The sequence below is a fragment of the Drosophila nasuta genome, chromosome X (genome assembly GCF_023558535.2).
Source record: "Drosophila nasuta strain 15112-1781.00 chromosome X, ASM2355853v1, whole genome shotgun sequence".
In the NCBI taxonomy this organism is placed as follows: Eukaryota; Metazoa; Arthropoda; class Insecta; order Diptera; family Drosophilidae; genus Drosophila; species Drosophila nasuta.
The window spans coordinates 25605667-25633230 of NC_083459.1; the positions used below are offsets into that span (position 1 = coordinate 25605667).

A 27564-nucleotide genomic window follows, 5' to 3' on the forward strand; every position below is an offset into this window, starting at 1 on the left:
AATGCTTAATTAATTAATTTAATATTTTTTTAATTTCATTATTTATTTTGTTCATTTGTCTAAATATACTTATTTATTCTTATATATATTTTTAATTTATTTAATTTCATGCTATTGTAAGCCATAAGTTATTTTTTTCGATTTTCTTCCTTGCTTCCTTGAATTTATTTGTATATTTTATTAGCATATGAATATTCGGAAAGTGTTGAGTGCAACAGTGTGACCAGCTCATACACTAAATCGATAGAAGCGTTACAGGGTTGTCGCATTTCAATTTTCTGAGTTCCGATTATTCGCAAATGAATTTTGAAATTCGTAGTGCAACGGTTGAAAATGTTTCGCTTATTCGAAAGTGTTTAATAGTTAAATACTAAATGTCACAATTATAATCGGATTTCGAAATTGAATTTTACACATTTTGGTTTCATTTGACATCGAGAATAATGAATATTAAACGTAGACTTTGAATGGATTTTTAAATTTTTTATTTGGTAGCAGTTTTATTTAAATGTTTATACACATTACATATATAGTATACATATATACAACATGAATTTGTTTTATAAAATTAGGTACTAGAGTTGCATGTTTTTGTTTCTTTTTATTAAGTATACAGTATATATATATAATTAAAACTATTAAGTACTATTACTTTTTCGTCACGCACAAAATTTCCAAACCTTTGGAATAAATTAAACGACTAAAATGTACACATTACGAAACACAAAAAAGGGCTTTTTTGCATAAAAAAAAAACGGTTGATGAAACAACGAATAACGAAGCTGTGTGAGGAATGTGTGACAATTAAATGAGGAAAAGGGCGAGAAATAAAGGGAGAAAGGGCGAGAGAAAGGGGGTTTCGATGTACATGTATGTATAAATATGTGGACATTGTTTGCTTGGTGCGAAAACGTGAAACGAAAAAAAAATGTATATATGATATTTATATAGTCCGAAGACTTGAAGAAAGGTGTTTTGTAGTATGAGTGTGATTGATGTTGATGTTGATGTTGATATTATGAATGCTCTTTATAGTTAACGCATAAATAGACAAGTGTGTGTGTAGGGGGGTGAGTGTGGGGAGGGGAGTCGCCAGTTTAGGCGAGACGCTTTTTTCGACTAGGTGACAAGATTTTCAGCATTGTGACAACGGGCGCCTCAAACGACATCGAGACAACAAAGGCCAGGAAATAGGAAGCGACCGTCAGACCAAAGAACATGACGACCTGAAGAAAGAGAGAAAAAATGAATATTAGCGAGTGGAATCAATATAAAGATCAAAATTACATTATAATGTTGATTATATTTCGAATTTCAATGCTTTTCAACTATTTTGCCGTAGAGAAAGATCATTGTATATAAATATAATGATTACTTAAGATTTTTCAATCCTCCATAATTTATTCATTTATATTTTTGTTTAAATTGAAATTGTCGTTGAGCAAAACGTTAATTTGTCATTAACTTCAATCTCTATCTTTAACTATTCCTAAATAATCATTATTTTGGTGGACTATGTTCCAAACTTCGATTAGAAAGCGCAGAGTTTGACTCACCATTAGATCTCCTCCCAAGTGGAGCGGCGCATCCGAATTGAGCGCCATGGAGCGTATGACAATGGGATGCACAAGGTAGGCGCAGTAGGTGACACGCGAGAAGGGATAGAGGCAGGGAGCGGAGAGCAGGGAATTGATATAGCCGCCATAGCCGGTGGAGCAGGCAATCGTAATCCAGGCGAGGGACAAGGCCCAGGCCGAGTGACTCAATGAGCTGTAGGCAGCCGCCGTGAATTGCGAAAGATCCGTTTGGTACAGGCCAAAGACCAGCACAAAGAGATTCAACATGGCCAGGAACCAGGCGCTGGCCACCGTCAACTTGGGCAGACGAATCTTGCAATTGCTGCGGAACAATATCCAGCCGACGGCCATGCCAATGAGATAGGGGCCAAGGCGGGTCCAGGGTTTGTCGTAGATCTTGTCAAAGAGCGCCAAGGGATCGTCGGTGTTTGGGCGATGATTGTTCGTAAAGGCCACAACGGCCGTCGTTATCCAGGAGAGCACCAGGAAGACCAGAGTCGTAATGGCAGAGAGCTTGAAGTGACGCACGCCCACAATCAAAATTATGGCGCCAATCATGTAGAATTGTGTATCGTTGGCCAGGTACCAGCTCCACAACATGCACTAGAAAAGAGAGCAAACATACAGGTGATTAGAGGAGGACTATTAAGGGTAGTTCTCAATATAATTGTTTTAGTCGGGAGTTAGTTGCATAGGATCTGGTATATTTTGTACTCTATGGTATATTTTTAATATAGTGGTATATCTAGATACCAAGTGTAGCCTTCGTTATATTTCAGTATTTGTTGGTATATTAATTTAGTATATTTCCACTTAGTTGCTTAGCATCTGGTATATTTTGCATATTAGTTAGTTGCTTAGGATCTGGTATATTTTGTACTCTATGGTATATTTTGCATATTAGTTAGTTGCTTAGGATCTGGTATATTTTGTAACCTATGCTATGTTTTGAATATAGTGGTATATCTAGATACCAAATGTAACCTTCGTTGTATTTCAGTATTTGTTGGCAATTTAGTATATTGCCACTTAGTTGCTTAGCATCTGGTATATTTTGTACTCTATGGTATATTTTGCATATTAGTTGCTTAGGATCTGGTATATTTTGTAACCTATGGTATGTTTTGAATATAGTGGTATATCTAGATACCAAATGTTGCCTTCGTTATATTTCAGTATTTGTTGGTATATTAATTTAGTATATTGCCACTTAGTTGCTTAGCATCTGGTATATTTATACTCTATGGTATATTTTGCATATTGTAGTAGTATATAGAGATACCAATTGTGGCATTCGTTATGCTTTAGTGTTTTTCGGTATATTTTTAGGATAATATTGCTGACTTTTATAGAATTTGGGTAGCGGCTATCTTATATTTTTTATTTTGATATTCGTTTCTGTAATTTAGTATATATATTTTACTGCTTTCCGCTTAATTGGCAATAACAAAATAGAAATAATTTTGTATTCTCTTATCTCTGTTGTATTAAACTGATTGAACTATGAAATGCGAGTGAAACACTCGGTTGAAAAATATATTATTAAAGAAAAAGAAGATTCAAACCAAAAAATTACATCGCAAATATTCGTAATATTCGATTCGATGAAGAACTCTCAATCCATAATGTTTGTAAGGCTAACAACGCTGAGTTTTGTTTTTTGGAACTCACCATCTCATCAACTGGGAAAAGCGTGTTGATGTAGAGTATGTTGCGCCACCAGTAATCCGGGCAGGTGACATGATCCATGGTGGGTGGATCAAAGATGGAATAGGCAGCCAGATACTTCATGGTCACTTGCACGACACCAAGGACAAACAAATAGGGAGCTGTAAGACGCATAAAACGATACGCGACGAGGCCAAAGAAGTGCGCTGTGCCAGCGGTGAATTCATTGGCTCCCTTGCTCAGCTTATTCAGCTTGCCTTTGGCATTGGTGCGGAAATACAAGTAGGAGATCAGGAAGCCACTGATGAAGAAGAACGTGTCGACGCTGAATGGACCATTTGTGATCGCCTGGAAGAAGAAATTCTGTTCGACCTCCTTGCGCATCTCCATGTTATCGGAGTACTTGAAGACCACAATGCAAGTGTGTCCCAGGATGACCCAAGCCATACTGAAGGCGCGCAGTCCATGGATGCAGGGAATGGTGTCGGCACCAACATTGCGATCACAGATCGCGTTGAAATTCGTGATCGCCGAAAAGGAGAGCAACAATTCAGAGTAGATGCTTAGTTTCTCTGGCTCATGCAAGTGTCCCTCGAGATGTTCATCGGAGTTGCTGTTGTTGTTATTGTTATTGCTGACGGCAACACGGCGACCGCTGCCGTTGCTGCTGCTGCCACTTGCGTTGCTGCCACCGCGATGATGTTGCAGATGATTCAAATGATCGTGCATACGCTCCTCATCATGATGATGTCCGTTGCCGCTGTCGTTGTCGCCACCCGTTAAAGTGGGCGGCAAATTAAGAACCAGCTGATCGAGTTGCTTCAACGAATCCGATTGATGATTCGATTGCTTGAGGGCTTCATCATGAGCGGTCATCGTATCGCTATAATCAGAGGAGGCGCATCCAATGCCCGAGCTTGTTTCGCTGTTGTTCATCATCTCCTTATCCTGCAGACGCAACGCTTCCTGCAGCTGACGTGTCAAATAGATCTCGTAGAGCGTACCACAGCAGATCAATACGATCACAATGCAAGAGACCAAACTGAAGAGAGTCAACAAGAGAGAGAGAGAGAGAAAGAGAGAAGTGGAGAGCTTGTTAATTGACTGGGCAAACTTTGGTTGGGCGTGGCATATGGATAGTTTCGCTTTTTTTTCGGACTTCATCTCACTTCACACAATTTCAGCGAATGCTAATAGCTAAAGCCAACTATCCGCCGTAGTTTTTTTTTTTTTGGTGAATCGAAAGACGTAGAGATCAGTCTACTACACACATTATTTGTGCACAGCATTAGCAAGTTTTTGTGATTGTAATTGAAAAGTGAATTTCGGTTACTCACATCAGCAGGCAGAATGTCTTGTCTGACCATATGTTAAATTCCTTGTCTGTCGGCACTCGAATGTCCAGCACACGCAGCTCCCGGCTGGGCAGCTCCAAGCGGGCAAACGAACTCATCTGATCGACGTCCGCGATGCTGCAGCTCGATGGCAGACACATGCCTGTGTAAATAGTACGCAGCTGATAAGGGGAAATAGAGAATAGAGTTTAATTTACAACATTGTGAATTAATCAAAAGCTTAACGACTTTCCAATTCCTGATATTCATTAATTTGGTATTCGATATACTAAAACTCTATAATGGTATTTTATTGAATGTAATGCTTGTTGGAATGTAATGCTTCCTTGTACTTCTCTAGTACTTTTACAAACTTAAGGACTTTCTAAGATTGTTGATTTGGTATTCAATATACAAAAACTTAAGAATGATATTTTTATTGCTAAAGAATATAATGCTTCCTTGAACTTCTCTAGTGTAAGATTTACAACATAGTGAACAATTGAGAAGCTTAAGGATATTCTAAGTTTGTTAATTTGGTATTCGAGAATGGTATTTTTGTTGTACTTCTCTAGTGCTTTTAGTGCAAGTTGATTAGCAGAGTTAAAGATTAATGAAATCATAATATTTTTTTCTGCTTTTCCACGTTACAAATTTGTATATCTAATTACTGTTTTTTATGTTACCTTAATCTTAAAATTTGTAACTCAAATGTGTCTTAATTTCGCATTAGATTGCTTGCTAAAAACAAAATGTTTCTTTTTTGTTTTCTATGTTTTTATTACTCTTCTTTTTTGCGTTTTCAAATTGTTCTTATTTTATACATATATTATATGAATTGCGTTGCTAATAGCTTCTCTAATCGTCACGCACATTCCTCAGCATTTATTGCTGATTTTTGATTGTTTCTCATTTCCGTAGCTAATATAAATTTTGTTTTCATATTTTGGCACCTACTCGTATTTATTAGCAAATTCATTTCTGGTTTATTTATCACAGCTCTGATTTATTTTTAATGCAATCTTTTTTAAATTCTGTTCTGAGCTTCTATTTATTTCGATATTTTAGTTATTTAAGTGTTTCCCCTTTGGAAAAGCTTTCTTTTTATAAAGTTTGATGTCTGATGATTACTTAACCTTTTCATTTTATATATGTATTTACATTGTTTCCTCAACTGAACTTCTCTAATTGCCGCTCCCTTTTTAAATGCCTACTTGTTTATCTTTTGCTTAATCATTAAACACTTTCGCTTTCTTTTTTTTGTGTGCCTGTGCTTCCTGTCTATTTTTCCAATTCAAATGATCGTTTAGCGCCTAAAGTCACTTCTCACTTGGTTAATGACTTCTCTAATCGCTTCTCGTTTTTGTTTCTTGCCGCTTGCCGCTTGCCACTTACCACCTCTGTTGGCAGCGTCTCGTTCAGCTGCAACTTGAGCACATAGAATCCCGGCTGGAATGGAGGCGGCGCATTGGAAACGCTGCTGTAAGCTTTTGAGAATGCCGCGGCAAATGGCAATCCATTATCCTTGTTGTCGTCCTTATTGTTTGTCTTGTTGTTGGCACTGTTGCTGTTGTTACTGTTGTTGTTGTTGATGCCATTGGTGGCGCCTTCATAGATGGCCTCACAAAGGGCCAATGAACCCATCCAGTAGTTGTTGCCATAGAAGAAACCGGATGTGTAATGACCGGAAGCATCGTCCACTGCGAAAGAGAGAGACAAAGAGAAAGAGAAAGAGAAGGGCAATTTAATGTGCGAACTGCTGAGATAATGCCATAACAACTACTATATATTCCGCCTAGCTTGCCACTTTGCCGCATGCGGCATGCCCCCATTAGCATTGCGAATCGAAAACGTTTTTTTTTTTTGTTTTTGCCTGGGCTTTCTTTCACTTTTTGTTTTGGTAGCTGGTAGCTGGCTTATTATATAATGTTGTTGCCACTCTCGTTGCTTGCCACATGTTGCCACACTGTTGCGTTGTGTGTCAGTCGCTGCTTTGCCGTCCAGTTTTGCCAACTTGTTGATCTTCTGCCGCTGCTGCAACCAGTTGTAGCTGCAACAGGTTTCTTGCGATACCACTTCAAATCAGTCTGACAAAGGGTAGGCAAGCTTATAAAGTAGTTTGCCTACATTTATTCCGTCTGTCTAGTTGCGTGACTGCGTTCATCTGACAGTCTAAACTATACCAATCTTATTCTACTTTTATACACATATGAGAAGCGTGCAACTTGCTGAAAAGTGCATTTGGATTGTCTGATGCTGGAGCATTATTATTTCATTAATATTTAATGAAAATTTTCACAAATTTATCCATTGTCAAGAGTTGTCAATGTAGTTTATGTTATATAATGAGAAATAATTGATTTTCGGTTTAAGATTTATCGAATTAATATACCAAAAAATACTAAAATGTAGAAAGTGATACTGCTAAGAGAAAAAGACTTTAGCCATTCAATAGTCAGATCCATTTTTGTATTTTTATACAACGAGAAATACTTCAATTACGGTATTATCGTTCAAATATACCAGATTCATTACCGAAAAAATACTAAAAGTATACCAAAGAGTACTGCTAAGAGCAGTTATATATTGAGAAATAGCCGATTTGCGGTATTATCGCTATGATAGTAATAATATACCAAAAAAAATACTAAACTTATACTAAAGGGTACTGCTAGGTACAGAGAACTTTACCCATTGAATAATCAAATCTATCTATGTATATTTATATAATAAGACATGGTTGATTGGCGGTACTATTGTTAATGTATACCAAATTAATAAACCGAACAAATAATATACCAAAGGGTATTACTAGAAACAGAAAATTTAGTAATTGAATTATCATTAATAATCTATTTATGTAATTTTATATTTGAGGTATATATCGATTTGCGGTATTATCGTTAGAATATACCAAATTAATATACCAAAAAATACTACAAATTTACCAAAAGGTACAAAACTTAAGCAATTGAATAATCAAATCTATCTATGTATACTTATATAATAAGACATGGTTGATTGGCGGTACTATTGTTAATGTATACCAAATTAATATACCGAACAAATAATATACCAAAGGGTATTACTAGAAACAGAAAATTTAGTAATTGAATTATCATTAATAATCTATTTATGTAATTTTATATTTGAGGTATATATCGATTTGCGGTATTATCGTTAGAATATACCAAATTAATATACCAAAAAATACTACAAATTTACCAAAAGGTACGAAACTTAAGCAATTGAAAAATCAAATCTATTTATGCCAATCTGTTTAGCTTTTAAAATAGAAGTTATGCATAGCATATGTTTGCATGCATCTTGAACTTGATTAAAGGGTATTTTATAGTCGAGGGTTTGTAGTGATTGCATTATTTGCGTTTCCTTTTGTTGCAGTTGCAGTTGTAACTGAAACTGAATCTGAAGCTGAAGCTGTAACTGCAGCTGCCCAGCGACTACGCAACACTTTGTTGTCACTTGTTGCTATTGTCATTTCAGTTTCTGTTGTCAGTTGTTGGCCCCAAAGTTGTTGTTGTTGTAGTTGTTACCAGATATTTTGGCACTTTTGTATGACAACTTTTGCTTTTCGCTTCCTGCTGGTCAAAACTGTGACTCGCCTTGACCAAAAGCCAAGCCAAGAGAGTTATGAGTTTGCCACCTAAAAGGGGCAATAGCTGGAAGAGTGTGTGTGTGTGTGTGGAGAGCAGAAGGAGGCTGTGGCGAGATGTTTATTAAGTGTCGTGTTGCGTGCAGCATAAAGTGGCCCTGACCATGAGCAGGTTGTTTTTTGTTTATTAAGTATTTCATTTTGAGGCGTGCTGCAGCGCAAAATGTGTATTCAGCTTGGCTTGGCCAAAAAATCACTTAGCGCCTTGATAATTGCATTGCAGCGCATCATTAGCCAATATTATTAATTAATTAGGGCAATTAAATGTGGCTGAAACGTTGACCCATTTTTCGAGTTAAGTTCACTTTTAGCGTTGTAATGGTTGAAAACATGTTTTCAATTTAATTTGCGATTGAGGTCATTTGATTTCTTTTTTTTATTTTCTTGGGTATTTTTTATGTAATTGTTGGTGACTATCAGCTGATCAGCTGCCGCTTTTAGTCAAATTTCAGCATAACTTTGTGTGTGTGTGTGTGTGTGTGTTATGCTTTATTTGTTCATCATTTCTGATGTCTCATGTTCAATTGAACGTGTCATTCAAGCGTTTAACGTCTTCCAAAAAGCGGAAAACTAAGAAACGAGACAATAGCATCACCACGATCCAACATTTTGTGTACACACACACACACACACACACACATACATCTACATAGTATAATAATAATATTATTAAAAACTGATGAAACAGACCCCGAGACAGCGAGTCGCATCCAAGGTGACGACTCTGCAATGTACATGACAATGCTTTGATCAGTCACCCGGAGATTGCGACCAAGATCATAGCACAGCTGCCGGAAAGCTAAATAGATTGCCATCTCGTTCTCTCTTAGTCTTTCTTTTTCTCTCTTTCTTTGGGTGCGAACCAGGTAGTTTGTGAGTTGAACTTGTGGCTACCGTTTAAACAAATCTTAACTACACTTCCATTTGTTGATGTCTCTCCATCATGTTTATAACATGTACGAGTACAAGTTGCACCTCGTTCAATTCGCTGTCCATATCTTAATTCTTAAGTTGTCGCAAGGTCGTCGCTGTCGCTGTTTCTGCTGCTGCAGACGCGTCTACAGAAGAAAAAAAACAGTCACATCAGGGTTACAGCGTCGGGGAAGCGAAGCGTCAAGTGAATGGGGCAAACAACTGATCGAAGCGTGCTGAAAGTCTTAAGATGTGCACTCTATACGATTACCGCTTTAGAAATTCGATTTTTTGCAGAAAAAACTATATATAGACTTCAAGAATTAAGTTTTCTATTATAGTAATCTTTTTATTTATGAGAATAAAAGTTACTCGAATAGAATAGGATAAGTTTTATACTGAGTTGCCATGATAAAATAATAAAATAGCATCACACAAACTAGCTTAATACTAGTTGTTTATAGGTTATAACTTATTATTATATTTAATATATTGAGTTGACATGGTAAAATACTAAAATAACATTGCAGAACCTAGCTTTATGGTATTTTTTGTATACCTTACCTATAATTTAGTGTTTTGATCAATTCTGGAATATAGAATTAATATATATGCCAAAAAGGCGTAGCTAAGGCTAGTTTCGTTTAAATGATTAATATTAGTGATTTGTTAAATATACTACAAAATAGTATTTTATAATGTCAATATACTAAGTTGACATAATAAAATACTAAAAAAGCAACATTGAAACTAGCTCTATAGTATTTTTATAGCTTAATGTATTACCTGGATGTATTAAATATACAACAAATTGTATATTTTTATATAAATATACCGAGTTCATATATTATATAATAATTTAGTATTTTGATCAATTCTGGAATATAGAATTCATATATGCCAAAAAGGCGTAGCTAAGGCCAGTTTCGTTTAGTGATGTATTAAATATACTAAAAAAAACGGTATATTATTATAGTCAATGTACTAAGTTGACATGATAAAATACTAAAAAAAAGCATCATTGAAACTAGCTCTATAGTATTTTTATAGCTCAATGTATTACCTGGATGTATTAAATACAAATTGTATATTATTATATAAATATACCGAACTCACATGAAAAAATACTGAAATATCATCACAGATACTAGCTTTATAGTAATTTGTTGTAGAAATGTGTTAAAATGGTATATTATTATATTCAGTACTTGAGTTGATATGATAAAATAGCATCGTATGAACTATCTTCCCTGTAATTTAGTAAAGTGTTCGATTGTTTCTCAAATGACGTAGCTAAAGCAAAATTTCGTTTAAACGAGAGTGAATTAAAGTCATCGAAACTTCCGAATCGACTGAGGAATGTGCTCTGCTGTTGATTTAGCTGTTGGTTCTGATTGATTAGCAAATACAAATAGTGAATTACATTTGGCATTTGGAAGCTTGCCTAGCCACATTTTTAACCGACCCGCGCATCGAATTCTGAAGGGGTATCAAAAGTGTGCCTCATGAACGAACGTTTATTGGGCTAAATAATTCTCAACCAGCTGAGAATTAATACTGTGCATAAGAAGCCACTCGATGAGTCTCAAGAGTTTGCGTCTTATAATTATAGTACATACATACATAACATATATAGTATGTAGTATGTCGTATGTAGAGTGCGGTCCATTGATTTGTTTTTGGGGTTTTCGCTACTGCTGCTGATGGCCGATTATTATCTGTAGTTTTATGCTGTTGTCATTGTCACTTGAGTGTCAATGGAATCGCCAATTGCGCTCTTGAAAACAATCAGCGAATTGTCCGTTGAGTGGGTTTTATGGCTGGGGGAGAGATCTAGAGGGGAAGATATGTCTATATATATATATGTATGTACATATATAGAGGGGTTTAGCTTGCGAGGTTGTTGCAGACATTGCGTTGGAGGTTGGGCACAATAAACTAGGTCTTTGGGTTTATCTGGAGAGCGGGGACAAACAAAGGTGTTAACACTAAAACCGATTACAGCACAACCATTACCCTCCAAAAAAAAAAGGGGGCGCAGTGGGGGCGGGTACGATGTGACACACCCAGAAAGAGACGGAGAGATAGAGAGAGCGAGAAAAAAGCTGTTGAAATTTCGTTTGATTGATGAAACGTTGGGCCAACAAGAAATCATAAACAAAACAAGCAACAACAACCAAATAGTTGTATTCAACGTTGCGAAAGATTGGCAAAAAACCAAAAAAAAAAAATAAAAAAGCAACCAAAGCGCAAATAAAACCAAATAAAACATTTTGTTTTGATTTGATGTTTTTGGTTTGCTGTTTTCTGCGACGCGCTTTAAATTTAAACAGTGCAATTAAAACAACAACCAACGTGCGTCAGAACCATTAAAATAAATTATTAAATATTTTTTTTTGTGTATGCTGATATTTCGATATTTGCAATTAGCTAACCAAAAAACAGCGAAGAAAGAAAAAAAATCCGTTTACATGGCATATTTCGCCGTCTGTCTCGTCGAACAATTGTGTTTAATGGGTTTTACGTGTGGCTTGCCTCTTGCGTCTGCCACAAACACAACAACAATAATAACAACAACAACAGCAACAACAAAAACACGCAAACACTTCTAACATGTCCAAATCTGACAAGCAATTGCGTAGTTAAAATTATTACTGAACATCATCCACAGCGAGAGTTATTCAAATAAAACGCCCAGAAATTCTGCCGGTGACAAAACATTTTAGCAATTTTATTTGATTAATGATTAATGAGAACTGCAAATATGCAAAAAAAAAAAATGTTGGAGTGAAAGACTCTTTGAGGTGTCAAAATTAGTTGTAATGCTATGTGTAGAAATCTAGCAAAGTAAACAAACTTAAAACAAATTCTAAGTAAATTCTTAGGGAAGAGTCTTTCAATATTTGTCTACAAAGGTGTCAAAAGAATTTTGGTAATCATGTTTGAGTATCGTATTGAAATTGCAGAAGTAATCAGCAAAACTACTTGTTAATCCCTTTATTTATTTTTTTAATTTAATAAAATTCTAAAAATTGCCAAAAATTAACTTAAATGTGTGAAAAAGTTTGGTAAATTCTGAAATAGTTTGCAATGTGCAAAAGTTGAAGTCTAAGATATTCTCTAATTTACACTTGCTATTCAATTTAATCTTAAGACATTTTGGATCTTTATATTCTATCTAAAGTTCGCTACTTTTATTGTACTCTTAATTGCTTACATTATACTATATCATTGTACCCATTTGAACTTTACTCTTTTGACTTGGTCATTTCATTATTTTTAGTAGGTTGCTTATGGTTTATGGTCAAAACACCTTGGACAACTTGATCGTGTTGACAATCTTACATGAAAAACTCATCGTTAGCTTTGGCAAATACTCCTTTTAAATATAGTAAATGTCTCTCTCTTTGTGTTTTTCATAGTTTCATAATCGTTTGCTAATTATACACGTTAGTGTAAATTTGATTTGGCCTCTTGAAATGCCAAGATCGCTGATCGCATCGAGTACACTACACTAAGATCATTGATTCTTTATCTATAGTTTCGTTTTGTTTGTAATCATTACAAACGTAGATCGTGCAAGTCACGTAGTCTATCTAGCTGTAGAACCCTTTGGAATTTCGAGGCATTAAGTCGGTTTATTTGTGCTTTATTAAAGGCGTACACGCAACCCAACCTAATAATATTTTTGACTGTGTAGAAAAACTGCGTAGAATTTCTGCCCCCATCAATAAAAGTGATCCAGCAACACGCTTAGCCAAATATCAACGCATTATAACTCAAAGTCGCGTTTTTTTAATGGAGAATGCTCATTTGTTTTAATATGATAAGTGTGTCTCTAATTGCATTTTGACGACTAATCGCATTGTGTTTATAGTGAATGCTGAAAACATTTTCGTTTTCTATAGAATTTGACAATAGCTTGGCGGAGTTGATTCTTTTAAGAAGATATAGAAGATAAAATAGTAGATAGAAGAGGTAGATGAGAAATTAATATCAGTAAGCTAAACAACATTTATAGAAGAAACATTTGTACTGATGAAGTTAGTTCCTTTGAGTTATATCGATTCAAAAACTTTGGTTGAAACCTATTTGAGTTAGCCATAAAGTTGAAAATAATACCTTAGTACGATTTTTTTGCAATTTATTTTGAGGCAAGTCATATCAGATATGTAATGAAGAAAATAATTATTGGATTGTTTCATTAATAGAAAGTCAATTTGAAAATGAAAGAACGGGCAACAAAATTAACGAATTGATGTTTTATAAAGCTTTAATTCAAGACAAATCACATCTCTATTTCGTCTTTTACAAAAAAAAAAAAAATCAATTTCAATTACAACATTTATTATACAATTATATAGTATGTTTGTATTTGGGTTCGAATTGAAGATGAATTACCAACGTCTATCTTAGATATGTATGTTGAATAAAGGAGAAAATTTATACTCAACACAATAAAAAAAACAATAACAACTCTGGGTTACAGAGTTCAAAATTGCGAAAAAGTTGAGTGTGTGTTGACAAACTTGGGCTTGTTATATGGTGGCCATAAACAGTTGGCGAATTTCATAAGGGCCACAAAGCTAAAGTTGAAACAGAAACTGAAACTGAAATTGCTGACGCGTTGATCAAGTTTATGAACTGAGCTTGGAACTCAGTTGAGTTGCCGAAATATCTCGACAAATTCATCTGCAGCACAATTCACATTTATGAATGATAATTGCTTGTTGTCAGCTATTTTTGTTGTTGTTGCTGTTGACAGTTGTGTTACCAATTGTTGTTAGTTGTTGCCTAATTGAGTCACATCAAAGTGAGCAAAGTACGCATTTTGTAAGGTAATTTAATGCTTGGCGACGCACCTTAAGATCACTACGCTAAGAGAGAAAGAGAAATCCAACAAGTAAGAAGGCTACAGTTGAGTGTGCTCGACTGTGAAACACTTGCTACCTATCTGCAAAAGAACCCTACTTTAAAAATATATCAAACTAGTGTACGGAAAAAACACTTAAGTATACCGAAGGCTATATTTGGTATATTGACATCCATTTTTAATACATCACTATTTTAAAAATATACCAAAAAAAATACTAATGTATACCGAGGCTATATTTGATATATTGATATATACGAACTGTGAGCCTTTTGCTACCGATTTTCAATTTAACTCTACTTTAAAAACATATCAAAATAATATACCAAAAAAAATACTACAATATACCAAAAGATATATTTAGTACATATTTATACGAACTGTGAAACACTCGCTACCTATCTTCAATACAACCCTATTCTAAAAATATACCAAACTAATATACCAAAAAATACTTAAGTATACCGAAGGCTATATTTGGTATATTGATACCCATTATCAATACATCCTTATTCTAAAATTATACCAAAATAACATATCGAAAATATACTAAATTATACCGAATGCTATATTTGGTATATTGATAAATGCCTATTTCACTCTGATAAATATTACTATATATAGACTTTATAGCGTCGGAGATGGCTCCCTTTGCATGTTTCACTCATTTATAATACCCTTTTACCCTGTTGGTAGTGGGTATCAAAAAAGGTGTCCACAATCTGCAAAGTGCCATCTTTGAGTTTTCAGCCGCAACATTTCCGCAATGGGAGCAACAAAATTTGTTGGATTCAACAATTGTTATTCAGGTCGTCGCTGTTGTTTTCTTGTTTTCTTGTTGTTTTTTTTGGCGACAATTTCAATGTCAATGTTGTAGCTGAACAACGTTTGTTTGCTGTGGTTGCTGCTGCTGTGGGGTTCAAGTGCAGTGGTTGCTGTTGCTGTTGCTGCTGTTCGCCCACAGACAACGGCGACGACGACGACGACGACGACGATGCCTGACGACATTGAAATCGTTTCGCAAACAATTGACAATTGACTGTCTGACGCTGTCATCATCATCATCAAAGAGCATTCGTTGCTACCACACACAATCATAGCAATAATCACAGCAACAGCAACAACAATGTTCAGTTTGCCGTTGGCACTTTCGCCAGAGCTTCGCTTGGAGCATTGACAGCAATTTGTGCTCCACTTTGCGTAATGGACCGCCAAACATCGCCAGCGGAGACAAAGCTGGTGACGGAGAGTGAAAAGAAAGGGAATGCGAGAGGGAGAGAAAGAGAGGGAGGGAGAGCGAAAGTGAAGTATGAGGAAATAAAGAAAGGGGAAAGAGAGAAACGAGGTGGAGCAGCAAATCTCTGTCATAACCACCTGAGTCAAGTGTTTGCGCTTAAAGTGTATAAATAATAAAAAAAACTGAAAACTATACTCTTAGAGATGGGTTCAGGTTTGGAATTTAATTTTTCAATAACAAAATTTTAGTTCAGGTCAAAAGAAAAAAATATTTTGAAATTTCATTATTCAATTAAAAGATTGCATTTATGGTAGAAAATAGTAAAAAAGAATATTAAAATATTACTAAAAGAAAAGAACAAATATAATATATATCTTGGAATTCAGTGAAAATTTAAAAAAAAAATAACGTATTTTGAAAATATTATATTTTATATTGTTTTTATTATTATTATATTTTATATTGCAAAGAATATATATATGAAAAAAAAAGTCAAAGGAAAATTTTATTTTAAAATCTCAATTTTATACCTTTATCACAAAGAAAATAAAGCCTCATTTTATTGTATATTATAAAGAATATATTAATATAAAAAAAAGTAAATAATAAAAGGAAGAAATTATTTTAAAATCTTAATTTTATACCTTGATCACAAAGCAAACAACCCTATTTTTAGATCTCAACAATCCTCCATATCTGTTGAGCAGATTTATTGCAAGCACAAAAGCTGTTTCTTTTTTTGGCTCAATGCTTAATTCTTAAAAGCCAATTTCAATTAGGCTTTTACTGGTAATATAAAAATGTAATATATTTTCGAGTTACTTTTTTTGTTTTTATGTTTGTGACACGCATTTATCTCCCAAGTGAATTTAAGAGTTGGTATATACATATATTTATTTTAATATATTTTCAGACCTTTAATTTGTTTTTCGCAGCTCTTATTCAAAAATTTGCTGCTCTTATTATTATTGCTGCCTTTTCATACGTAACTTAATTCATATTTTTATTTATCGTCTTTTAGTTTTTTATCTTCTCATGTCACGCGTCCATCGCTAGTTTTTGAATATTGATTTCATTTGCTTTTTAGGCTTCATTTTGGGGTTTTTTCTTTTCATCTGTTTTTTGGTATTTTGTGGATATTGTTTTTGAATGTGCTTTGTTTGGTGGTTTCTCGGATCTTTCGCTTCAATTTACGTCTCGGTATCTTTCTACAGAGATTCGGCACAAGGTCAGCTGCATCTTCAGCCACCGATTGTGCTTCAGCTCTTTTACTATATTTTGTTTTTGGTAAGCTTCAGTTTCGAAGCCATCGGCATCGCCATTGCCATTGTGCGACCCGTTTGTGGCTTTGGCCAGGCCAAGAGTGGTCAGCTGATGACTAACTGGTATTTTTTTCTTCTTTTTCTGTTTCACCTGGCCTGAACTGGACCGAAAATGTGGCTCACTCGGTGAACACAACACGTGGCAATGGCCAGTTGTAGTTTGCGTAATATGCGTGCCAGATTTTTTTTGAATCAAGCCATCGTCTCAGGGCTGCATTTTGCATAAGTCATGTCACAGCAATGAGTCAAGTGCTATTAATAACACTATTAAAACTACAATCATGATTGCACTCTACCATCCACGTACTCGAATCAACGAGTTACTCGCAATTAGCCAAGCATCCAAATTGCAATCTTGCTGAACTTGCAAACTCCATCGGAGAATGCCAAATGTCATCATGAAAACGCAGTAACAAAAACAAAAACAAAAAAAAAACTTGGCCATTTTTACAGGTTTCTAATTTGCCAGACTCACGGTTCATTCATTATTCATGAAATGTAATGGGTACTCATTCAATTCACTCGACTTATTGAGTCTTGTTTTTTTTGCTTGCATCTTGGGCTAATCAATTGACCAATAACTTTGATACCAGCACAGTCATTAGCCAAGTTTCTGTTTGCTTTGATCTTCTATACACAATTTACAGATTGTGGAATTGCTTAGAGACACTAGCTCTATTCACATACGGCTAGATTTTCCTAGGTCGCGTTGTGAATTGGCGAATAACTTGTAAGCTGATGACATCTAATATGAGTTTCTCTTGGTTTTTCCAGGCATTTTGCTAAAGATCATTTGTTTTCTTTGTTTTTTATTGGTGTTTTAGATAATCTTTGATGACGTTTAATGCTTGTTCAATGTAATTTTTAATTTGTATTTAATTAAAACTAGCTGCAAAACTATTTTAGTTTATTTGAACAACCTTTTGCTAATTGAACTGAAGAATTATTATTTTATGATTTTCTAATTGCAATTTGCCTTAATAGAACTACAAAATAAGCTTTATAATTTTCTTTTTATTTTCAAATTTATTTTAATGCAACATATTGTTAAAAAATTTTTATCAAATTCTTTTTATAATATATCAATTGTTTTATTGCTTTAGTTCAGCTTTCATTATGAAATTGAAGTGATATAATTTGTTAGACAATTTTTACTAAATTCTTTTTATAATATATTATCAATTGTTTTATTGCTTTAGTTCAATATTTTATTCAGTATGATATTGAAGTGATATAATTTGTTAGATTTTTATGCTCGATTCTTTTTTTTATAATATATTCAATTGCTTTAGTTCAATAGTTATTTAGTTAATATTAATGTTATTCAGTATAATATTTAGTATTATATTTCGAATAGTAAAACAAAAGCAATAACTGCATATTTTTATAGCTTTTGTTTTGCTTTACTAATTCGATCGTTGCTTATTTGCGTAGTTGTATAATTAGCCACGCCACCCCTCTGTCTGTCTGTCTGTCCGTCTGTCTGTCTGCTTGTCGGCATCATCCTACCCGGCTGGAATGGCATTTGGTTGCCCTAAAAAAGAGTGTGGCAAGTGCGCAATAGACAAATGTGCAAATGGCCAATACGATTATGCCTGCAATTATGGTCAATAACCCCAAATCGAGGGGCAGGCAAATTGCTTGAAATCGATTTCATAATCGATTACAAATGCACGGCACGTTGTGCGTGTCTCATTTAGCGAAGACTTTTACCTAACGGAAATGGAAATGCTTTTTTGCACGGACTTTTACCCATCGCAACAAAATGAGGCTAAGCCTGGGAATGCACTCGATTGACTGGGGAGTGAAGAGTGGAAGAGGAGGGGAAGGTAATAATCAATGACCAAGGGAGCGGCTGCGTTCACCTTGCAACGAGCGAGCAATAGAAATCGTTTGATTAAAACCGTCCAAGTCTAACTGACGCATTAAACTTGAGCACACAATTGTGATTGCGATTGCGATGGCGATTGCGATGGCGATTGCGATTGTCGCAACGATAACGATAACGAACACGATTGCAATCACGATTGCGCCAACAAATTTCAATTAAACGCATTTGTTTTCGGAATCGGAATCGTTATGGCATATGATGAAGCGGCGCCATCTCATGATGAGACACCGCTAAAAAAAAGTCGCAATCAGCACTGAGCACACTTTGAGTACTCGACACAATAAAATTCGTCATATCGTCGTAATTTCTAGGCTGTATTTTAATCGTCTTCCCAAATGGCCGATTCACCTGGCCAAAATGTGCAAGTCAAGTGCAAATATTGTAATTGCATGAGTGCAAAATTGCGAGGCATTCGTTAGCAATTCCGCAATTTAGAAATCGATCTATGCAAACAAGACAAGCAAAGGGAATAGTTTCGTGTTTGTGATTGAAAAGTTGCGACTTTATTCAAAGTAATTGCAATTTCAGCAGAGCAACTGAAGTATTCCTAAATGAGGGCAACGAATACAGTCTTTATGATTCCTGACTTTTGTGTGGGCAAAATCACTTTTGTACTACTTCTTGCTAGTTGCTTTGGCTGACAATCTGGTATATTATGCACTCTATTATGGTACATATATTATGGTAACTATATCATATATTTGATATACAACTTTTGTATTACTTTCTACTTAAATGAATTCTTTAGCAGTGTACTTTGAATATGTGTTGAAACAGCGCAAGAAAATTGACAACATTTAAATTCATTTAAAGTTTAAATATAGTTCTGATTTCAATGGAATTTTTTTTTAATATTTTTAATGAATATTTCTTTAAAACTGAATTTTTGTGCCACAATTAAATTTTTTTTTATTATAATTGGTGCTGTAAATGTTTTGTGAACTCAAATGCTAACCTCGGCTGATAATTGAAGGCATAGTCACTTTACTGTATAAATTGGAGTTGGTCTCAGTTTTGAAGCAGTAAATTGCATTGCCAGCATTCAAGGATCAACACAAATAATGCTTTAATGTGCCAAGTCATCTCTAACAATCGCCTTTCACAGGCAAAGTTCCCTTGGGAATTTCACAGACAACAACTTGTTGTTGCCCCTCGACTATACAGCTTCAAAAGCCCAGAGAAAGAGCGGGAGATAGGGAGAGGGAAAGACAGGTGTGTTATGCTTCAATTCACGATCAAGTGCAAAAGTTGCATAATGCGAATTACGTCTGAAGTTGACTTCAACGGCAAGTTCGTTGCCTAAGTCTTTCGTTTGGCTGGCGTGGAAAAGTAAGGAAAGAAAGAGAGAGAGAGAGAGTGAAAAAAATGTCGGTCAAAGTTGAAAGTGTTTTACGTTTTCGCCAAGAGCGAAGAGTGAATGCGAAAGAGAGTTGAAGAGAGAGAGAGAGAGAGAGAGAGAGGAGTTAAAAGTGAGAGTGAGAGAGAGCAAATAGTAATAGACAGTGAGAGAGAGAGTAAGCGAGAGAGCGAAAAAACTGCAAGACATTGCAACAATCAAATTAAAGTTGAATTACATAAGTTGCGCGCTGACTGCGCCGTCGACGTCGACTGCGACTGCGACTGCGATTGTTGCTGCTGCTTGTTCGCTGACTTGGCGTGTTTATTTGTTGTGCAATTCGTAGTATGTGCGTGTGTGTGTGTGTGTGTGTGTGTGTGTGTGTCCGTGTGTAGTCTGCTTCTTCATTTTTCTTATTGCTTTATTATTGCTGTTGTAAATCAACAACAACAACAACTGGGAAAGCAGTAGAAATTATGTTGCGTGACGTTTCATTTTGCACAAAGACTGTAATTGGTAGCTATTCCCCTCCCCTTTCGGGGCCCCTCCCTGCTCAAAAGTCGGCTAAGTATATTGGCCTAAAAATTGCGGCTAATGACCAACAAAAATATGTATGGATATTGAGCAGAAAAAATCAAAAAGAGGCCAACACAGGCACGACTTTGCTTGGCAATTTTTTTGGAAGTTGGTCAACGAACAAGTTGCAGCAGATTCATTGTTGTTGTTGTTGTTGTTGTTGTTGTCGATTGTCCGATTGTCGATTGTGGCTTCATTGTGTCTTACTCAATCGAGAGAGACTGTCAGGTGAAATGCAAGCGAAACAGCGAGGTCACAACACAAGAAAATCCAACAAAAAGAAACTGTTGCAACTCTTGCTGCAAATTGGCAAAAGCAAAAAGGGCGAGGTCATTGAGATTTCCTTTCTTGGCATACGACGCGTCGTGAAAGCCGCTGCGGAAGTTTGCACAGATCAATTGTCGCAGCTAAAAGCCAAGTTCGATCATTGTTAACGGGCAAACATTTGCATTTCATCTTCTTCAAACCGAAAAAACGCGAAACACGTAAATCAATAGCGGTCTTTTTCATGTTGTTTGTTGGCTGTTTACAGCGAATTCATTGCCAGGATTTCTACACATGCCATGGCCCAGAACCAGAATCAGCCAAGCCTGAGCCAGTCTCTAGTCTCTCTAGTTGTTGCTGAGTTATGGTAACAACTTTGGCCTTCAACTACGCCAATTTTACAACTAGCAGCTTGACTTGGCCTGCAAATCGATTAAAAGAATCAAGCAAAAAAGCCAAAGCAAGCCAAGCAGCAAATATTAAAGCGGCATTAGAATCACGTCCATACACGACGCGATAGATACCCGAACAAAAAGTGCAGATAGCATCGCAAGCATTTTGAACTTGGCCATAAGAGTGAGTAAAGACAATAGTTGTTAAACGATGGCAAAGAACTTGAACTTAAAGATGGCCGTAAAATATGCTGCTACTCATTCATGAAGTCTTGTCTCTTTTTTTTTTGTTCTCAGTTTACTTTTACAATTATCATTTTTGCTGTGCGTCTTTTTCTCAATAATAAAACATGGCTTTACTTTATTCGTTTACCAGTCAAAAAATGAACTAAGTATCTATAAAGTTTGTGGTTTCCATTTAAAAGAGTTTTCTTGTGAAATTTTTTATAATAGATTTAAAATTTCTCGACCTTATAAAGTAACAAACTTGGTAAATTTTTCTATGCCACCATAAAAATATTTTTAACAATTAAACTCATTCAACTCTTTAGTCATCATTTATCTGAATGTATGCCAAACTATTTGAGATAGTATTTTATTTATTCGTAATTTAAAATTAAAGTCGTTCATAGCCCAATGGCCAAGTATTTGTTCAATTAATATGAAGAAGCAAATGCGCGAAAATGAAACTTTTTGCCTGACGAAATTTTGTTGATTTCTCAACTTAATTGTTTAATAAGTATTAATAAGTGTTATTTTTTCTTTTTCTTGTTCGTTTTTTCATAGCTTCATTCTTTACTTAAGCCCAATCAACAAACGCGGCAATAAGCTGCTAATGTGGCTAAAAATAACGCTTTTATACGGAAAAATACTAGAAAGCAGATTAGTAAAGAATGAAATATAATGTTGTTAAGTCTTATAGCTGAAATTGATAAACAAAATTCCAATAATTTTGTAGTAAATAAGGAAATAAAAATAATTATCTTTTTGGATATTTGATTTAGTATAATTTAGTTTATGAAACTGTCCAGCTACAGTCATATCATAGATATTTTTTTTTGATTTAATTTATGTGCATAAAAAACAACATTTAATGGATATGGAGATAAATGTTTTTATTGGTCTTCTAATCGAGCAAGAATGTTACGAAAAACTAATGTTTGAATTATGTTCAAAGTGTCTATTAGCATTGAGCTTTAATCTGTTTGTTTTTGCTCATGAATATACATATACATATACATATGTATGTGTGGAGTATCTTACAAATACATGTCATAAATTTCAGTTGTCATAGAGCCCCATTTTGCGTAGTGCAAAGAGCGGGTATTAAAAAAACAACTAAGAAATCTACAGTCAAGTGTGATTGACTGTGAGATACTCGCTTTCCATTTTGAATAAAAGCAAAACAGTGAGGTAATCTTAAAATATGGTATATTAATATACCGATTACTATACCACAAAAATACTAAAATATAACAAAGGGTTTATTTGGTACATATATTAATGTAATACTATATATAAAATATATTGGATAAGAGTAAAACAGTGCGGTATTATTCTTAAAATATACCGAATTGATATACTGCAAAAATACTAACATATACCAAAGACTATATTTGGTATATTAATATAATACAACATTAAAAATATATAGAACAAGAGCAAAACAGTGCAGTATTATTCTTAAAATATACCGAATTTATATACTGCAAAAATACTAACATATACCAAAAACTATATTTGGTATATTAATATAATACTACATTAAAAATATATTGAGCAAGAGCAAAACAGTATTATTCATAAAAGATATCAAATTAATATACCACAGTACTCAAATTATACCATATGCTTTGGTATATTAATATAGTATCATTCCTAAAATATACAAAATTAATATTCCACAAGAATACTAAAATATATACTACAGGCTATATTTGGTATATTGATATAGTACTACATTTCAAATATACCATAGAGTGTAGAATATACTATATATTCTTTATAGTATATCCCCCCGTCTGCCTGTTACATATGTACATTGCCTGCAGGCACAAAATTATAATACCCTTCTACCTTATGGGTAGCGGGTATAAAAAACACGCAAAAAAAAGGTAATGCGGCCACATCGATTAGCCATTGATCTTGGCCATCAGAGGCTGGCTAGCTAGCTAGCTAGGTAGCTCGACTTCAATTCTCTTGAATGGGACAATGCATGAATAATGCGACTAACTGTTGAATAAGCCGATGCGATGAATGAGTTTTTTGTTTTGTTTTTCGCTTTTTTTTTCGAACTAATAGAATGAGCGTTAGTTTCAACTTTTAACTTGAAATGATTATTTAAAAGCTTTTTATTATTATTATTTTCGTTTTTGTTCGCGCTTTGCTGTCTTAGTGAAACTTTTTTGGGAAAGAGACCAAACGAACACACAGAGACCGAAAAAAAAGAAAAGAAATGAAATAAAATGTTTGGTCTTGTTGTAGTAGTTGTTGCTGGTGTTGCGTTTCGTTTCGTATCGCTTCGTCTTGACGGCATTTGGTGTGTTAATTGATTGCATAACAGCCACAAAGAGTGGCAGCGACAACACCAACAACAACAACAACAACTCGCTTGGACACTCATTCACTCACACAGTCAGCTCGTCTGGCATTCATCCAGCTATTGAGTTAGTCCAGCAAGCAATCAGTCAGTCACTCACTCAGTCAGTCAGCCAGTCAGTCAGTTGGTCAGTGGGGCGGACAGTGGGCCGGCAGGCAGTTGGCCAAAAGGGGGCGTGCTCTTTACACACGGCTGGCGCAACCGAACCAAACTCAAATCCAAACCCAAACCCAAGCCCAAAACTCAAACGTAAGCCAAAAACTAAAACTGAAAACTCGTCGCACAACATTTATTCATAATTCGTAGTTGTTGTTGTTGTTGTTGGATTTGTTGCCTGTTGCTGCAGCTGCTGCATGTTGCTCTCAGTTCAATTTTAGCAGCTGTCTGCAAGCAGTTTGCCAAATGCAGCAAGCAGTGCAAGCAGTCATCTCTACCATATCCTATTACAATATTTTTTGACTAGTTCTCAAAAGAAGCACTAAAAATAGATTTGGCTATACTCAAAGTCAAGCCCAGTTAGATTTGTGCTTGTATTTCCTTTTACTTTTATTGAGTTGAGCTGCATTCAATAAAGTTCAGTTTCACATACGTCTTTAAAAAAGTTTTAGAAGTCGAAGCTTAAACAGCAAATGAAGCAAATACAAAATATGAAATGGGTTAAACATCATTTTCAATTTAATTTAAATGAAAATTAAACTTTTTACTTATTTCTGCTTGAAATGAAGTTCAATTCTAGAAACTTTTCAATCGAATCCATATTTAAAAGAGCCAACATTTTTGCATTTGTCTATTACAGTTTCAAAAACTTTTCAATCGAATCCTTATTTAAAGGCGAAATTTTTACTCTTATTTAAGACAACTTGTTGCGTCTTGTGGCCACCACAATTATAATGCAAAGTTAATTTGAGTTTTTTTTTTGCGGGGGAATTGCTGTTGTAACAGCTCATTTGGTATGTTTCTGTCAGCAACAACAACGATGCATTTTTAAAGCTGGCTTAGGCGCTGACATAATGACCAAACAATTTGCCAAAAGTTGAGCATGAACACGCTTAACACACACACACAACTCAGACTGGACTGTGCTGGAAATCAAAATCGAAAAATCACAATTGAGCTGTTGCAAGTTGCTGTTGCTGTTGTCGGGCAAGAACTAATTGCGACCTTGGGTCTCTATAGCAAACGAGCAGCAGCGGCGGCGCATGCATTTATGTAGATTGTCGAGAGACTCGAAATCTTGAGAATGCGCCGGTTTAAGCAGCCCACAGCACAACGGCACGTTCACATGCGCAGTTGTAATATAAACATGCAACGTGTAACGTGCAACGTGCAACAACACCACACAACACACGAAAACCTATCAATGCATAATTCTTAATCGAAAATGATGTCGCTTGAGTCGACGATATCTTTGTGTGTAGCATTTTAATAATAGCCTCTAAGATTGCCCAATAAATGTCGAGTAATACTCCGTCTAACCGTCTAACCGTCTAAGGGGGCACTCGAAAGAGATAAGACAACTTGCAAATGGTACTTCAAGCTTAAATAATCGCCAACTTGGCCAATTTGTCATATTTACATAGACACAAAATGCCAAGTTGAAGCTGGCCAGTTTTCTTGCTCGTTTAAAGGCAATAATTTGCTACTCAAATCAAATAAAGTGCTCAAGCAATGAGTTTACTGAGTAAGATATTAGAAATTTATGGATTATATTTTCATTTTTTTGATAAGCTGGAGAAATAGTTAACTTATTCATTGAATTATGAATTCTTTTGAATATGGGATTCTTCTGAATATTTTGATTTTATAATAAAGTCATTAAAATACTCGATAAGTGTTGGAGTAATTGAATTGCTCTAAAGAAATATCGAGCGGAGAGTTAATTTACATCTTTGTAATCCAATTTTTTCATATTTTCATTTTTACTATTTTAAAAGATATAAATGAGAGTGGCTTAAGTTTATAAAAACCTGTATTACATTTATATGAATGTAGAACGGAGAATTTGCATAATACACTTTCCTAAAGTTTTGCAATAAAAACCAAACTAAATTATTTGACAATTAGTTCCAAAGCCATTATAACATTATTTTAATGTTGTGTATCCTTGGATATAGTGGCTTCATTTAGATGATTCAAAACTATGTTTATGCTTTAGTAATAAGCTGACTATGTGCCAAGTTTCAATAAGATCGCTTCCGCAGTAGCTGAGTTCGCATAGGTATAATTCGAGTCGGTTAATTTAGATGATTCAAAACTATGTTTATGCTTTAGTAATAAGCTGACTATGTGCCAAGTTTCAATATCATCGCTTTAGCAGAAGCTGAGTTCGCATAGGTATAATTCGAGTTCAAGAGATGACTTTGAGCGGAAGAGCAGTTGTATGATAATTGTAATAATTATCCCCAATTAAGGTGCACTTTAAAAACAAGAAAAGGTTGCAATGCACAACGCAACCTTCTTCTCTTATTTTTTCGATTACGATTTCAATTTGCAATTCCTCTTTCGCTTTGCATTCGCATCGCGATGATGATGATGATGATGATGATGATGCTGTTGTTGACTGTACTTACTTTTGACTGCCCACATTGTGGCATCGGTCAGGCCACGAAGATAGCTTCGCATGTCCTTCGTGCAATTGGCGCTCAGCGTTCGTGCGGCCTCGACTTGCTGCCACTGCGCTGCTAGCAGCGAGAGATCGAAAACGTTGAGTGAATCGCGCAGTCGCTGCGTTCGCGACAGATCGAAATTGAAGTCGACGTCGCTGCCGCTGTTGTTGTTGTTGTTTTCCGTTTGCAGTCGTAAATTGATGACATTATGCTGATTGACGTCACCGATAACGGCGGCTGAGGAGGACTTGTTGTCCTTGTCGATGGCCGCCTCAGCAATTGTTGAGACCGAGACCGAGACCAGCAGCCACAGCAGCAGCATCAGCACTTGATGTAAGTGCATGATTCCGCCTCTCTTCGCCTCTTTAGCAGACGCACACACACACAACAACAACAAGAAAAAAAAATTTATATACTATGATAATAATAACGCAAAGATCCCACAAATTGGCTGGGCACGTTCGTTTTCGTAGAGTGTCGCTTGGCCTGCTTCACTTTCACTCAAAACTTCGAAAAAACCACAAAAGCACCGAAAAAAAAAAACGATTTATATATATTTATGTGTATTCAGAGCCAACCGCGATAATATAAAATCCGTGAAATTTACGAACTATATTAAAATTCCAAAAATATGCATACGAGTGAAAAAATCCAAAGTGTGTCGGGTCGTATTTCCTTGTATTTTATTTATTATTTTTTATGTCGATTATTTTATTTTTTTTTTTGTTTTGTGCTTATGTATTTTTCTTGTTGCTTAAATCATCACGAAAAAAATATATATATGGATTTAATTAACACACACACGCATATCAAAAAAAAAACTCTTCTCGGATTGAGGTTGTGTAATAACCGTTAGAATTTCGCAGTTGTTTGGCACTTTTACTTTCGTTGCGCACGCGCGAGGAAGAAGAAGCCCGAGTGTGCTCGTATTAATATTGGTTGTGATTTTTTGTTTTTTGATTTTGTATTTTGGATTTTTGGATTTTTGGGGAGCTGCTGCGACAAGCGACGACCGCTTGGCATGAACGCACGACAACGAATTGCGGCTGCGCGTCTTGGACAGCTGTAAAAATATGCTAACAATTTGAAAAACGCGCAGCCCAAAAAGTTCGCAGCCAGCGTCGACAGCGGCAGCGACGTCGCGAGAGACAACAACACAAAGCAACAATTGAAAATCTCGGCAAAGCTGCTGCTGCGGCTGAGACGGAGATGGAGACAGAGCATGAAAGCGCAAGTGAGAGACAGACTAGAGTGCAAAATTTGTACCGTTAAGCCAACGAAAGCAGATTGCAGACGTGAGTGAG

At 35.3% G+C, this 27564-nt stretch overlaps 1 protein-coding gene across 1 annotated transcript; it reads right to left on the reverse strand.

Annotated features, from left to right (window-relative positions):
• Positions 1–553: 553 nt before the first annotated feature.
• Positions 554–27311, reverse strand: LOC132796550 (uncharacterized). The gene is made up of 6 exons (XM_060807755.1): positions 26225–27311; positions 5975–6279; positions 4583–4761; positions 3249–4287; positions 1557–2180; positions 554–1226 (listed from the first exon to the last, which is right to left on the reverse strand). Exons 1-6 carry the CDS (start codon positions 26601–26603, stop codon positions 1098–1100), a joined length of 2655 nt encoding a protein of 884 aa, XP_060663738.1. The 5' UTR covers positions 26604–27311; the 3' UTR covers positions 554–1097.
• Positions 27312–27564: the final 253 nt, after the last annotated feature.

Bases quoted from the DNA above. Each gene is read 5' to 3' on its own strand.
- LOC132796550 (XM_060807755.1), bottom strand. From the start codon at position 26,603: ATGCACTTACATCAAGTGCTGATGCTGCTGCTGTGGCTGCTGGTCTCG. The intron at 4,288-4,582 runs GTGAGTAACCGA...GACTCTCTTCAG, and splicing joins AAGACATTCTGCCTGCTGAT to TTTGGTCTCTTGCATTGTGA. The intron at 2,181-3,248 runs GTGAGTTCCAAA...TCTCTTTTCTAG, and splicing joins TTTTCCCAGTTGATGAGATG to TGCATGTTGTGGAGCTGGTA.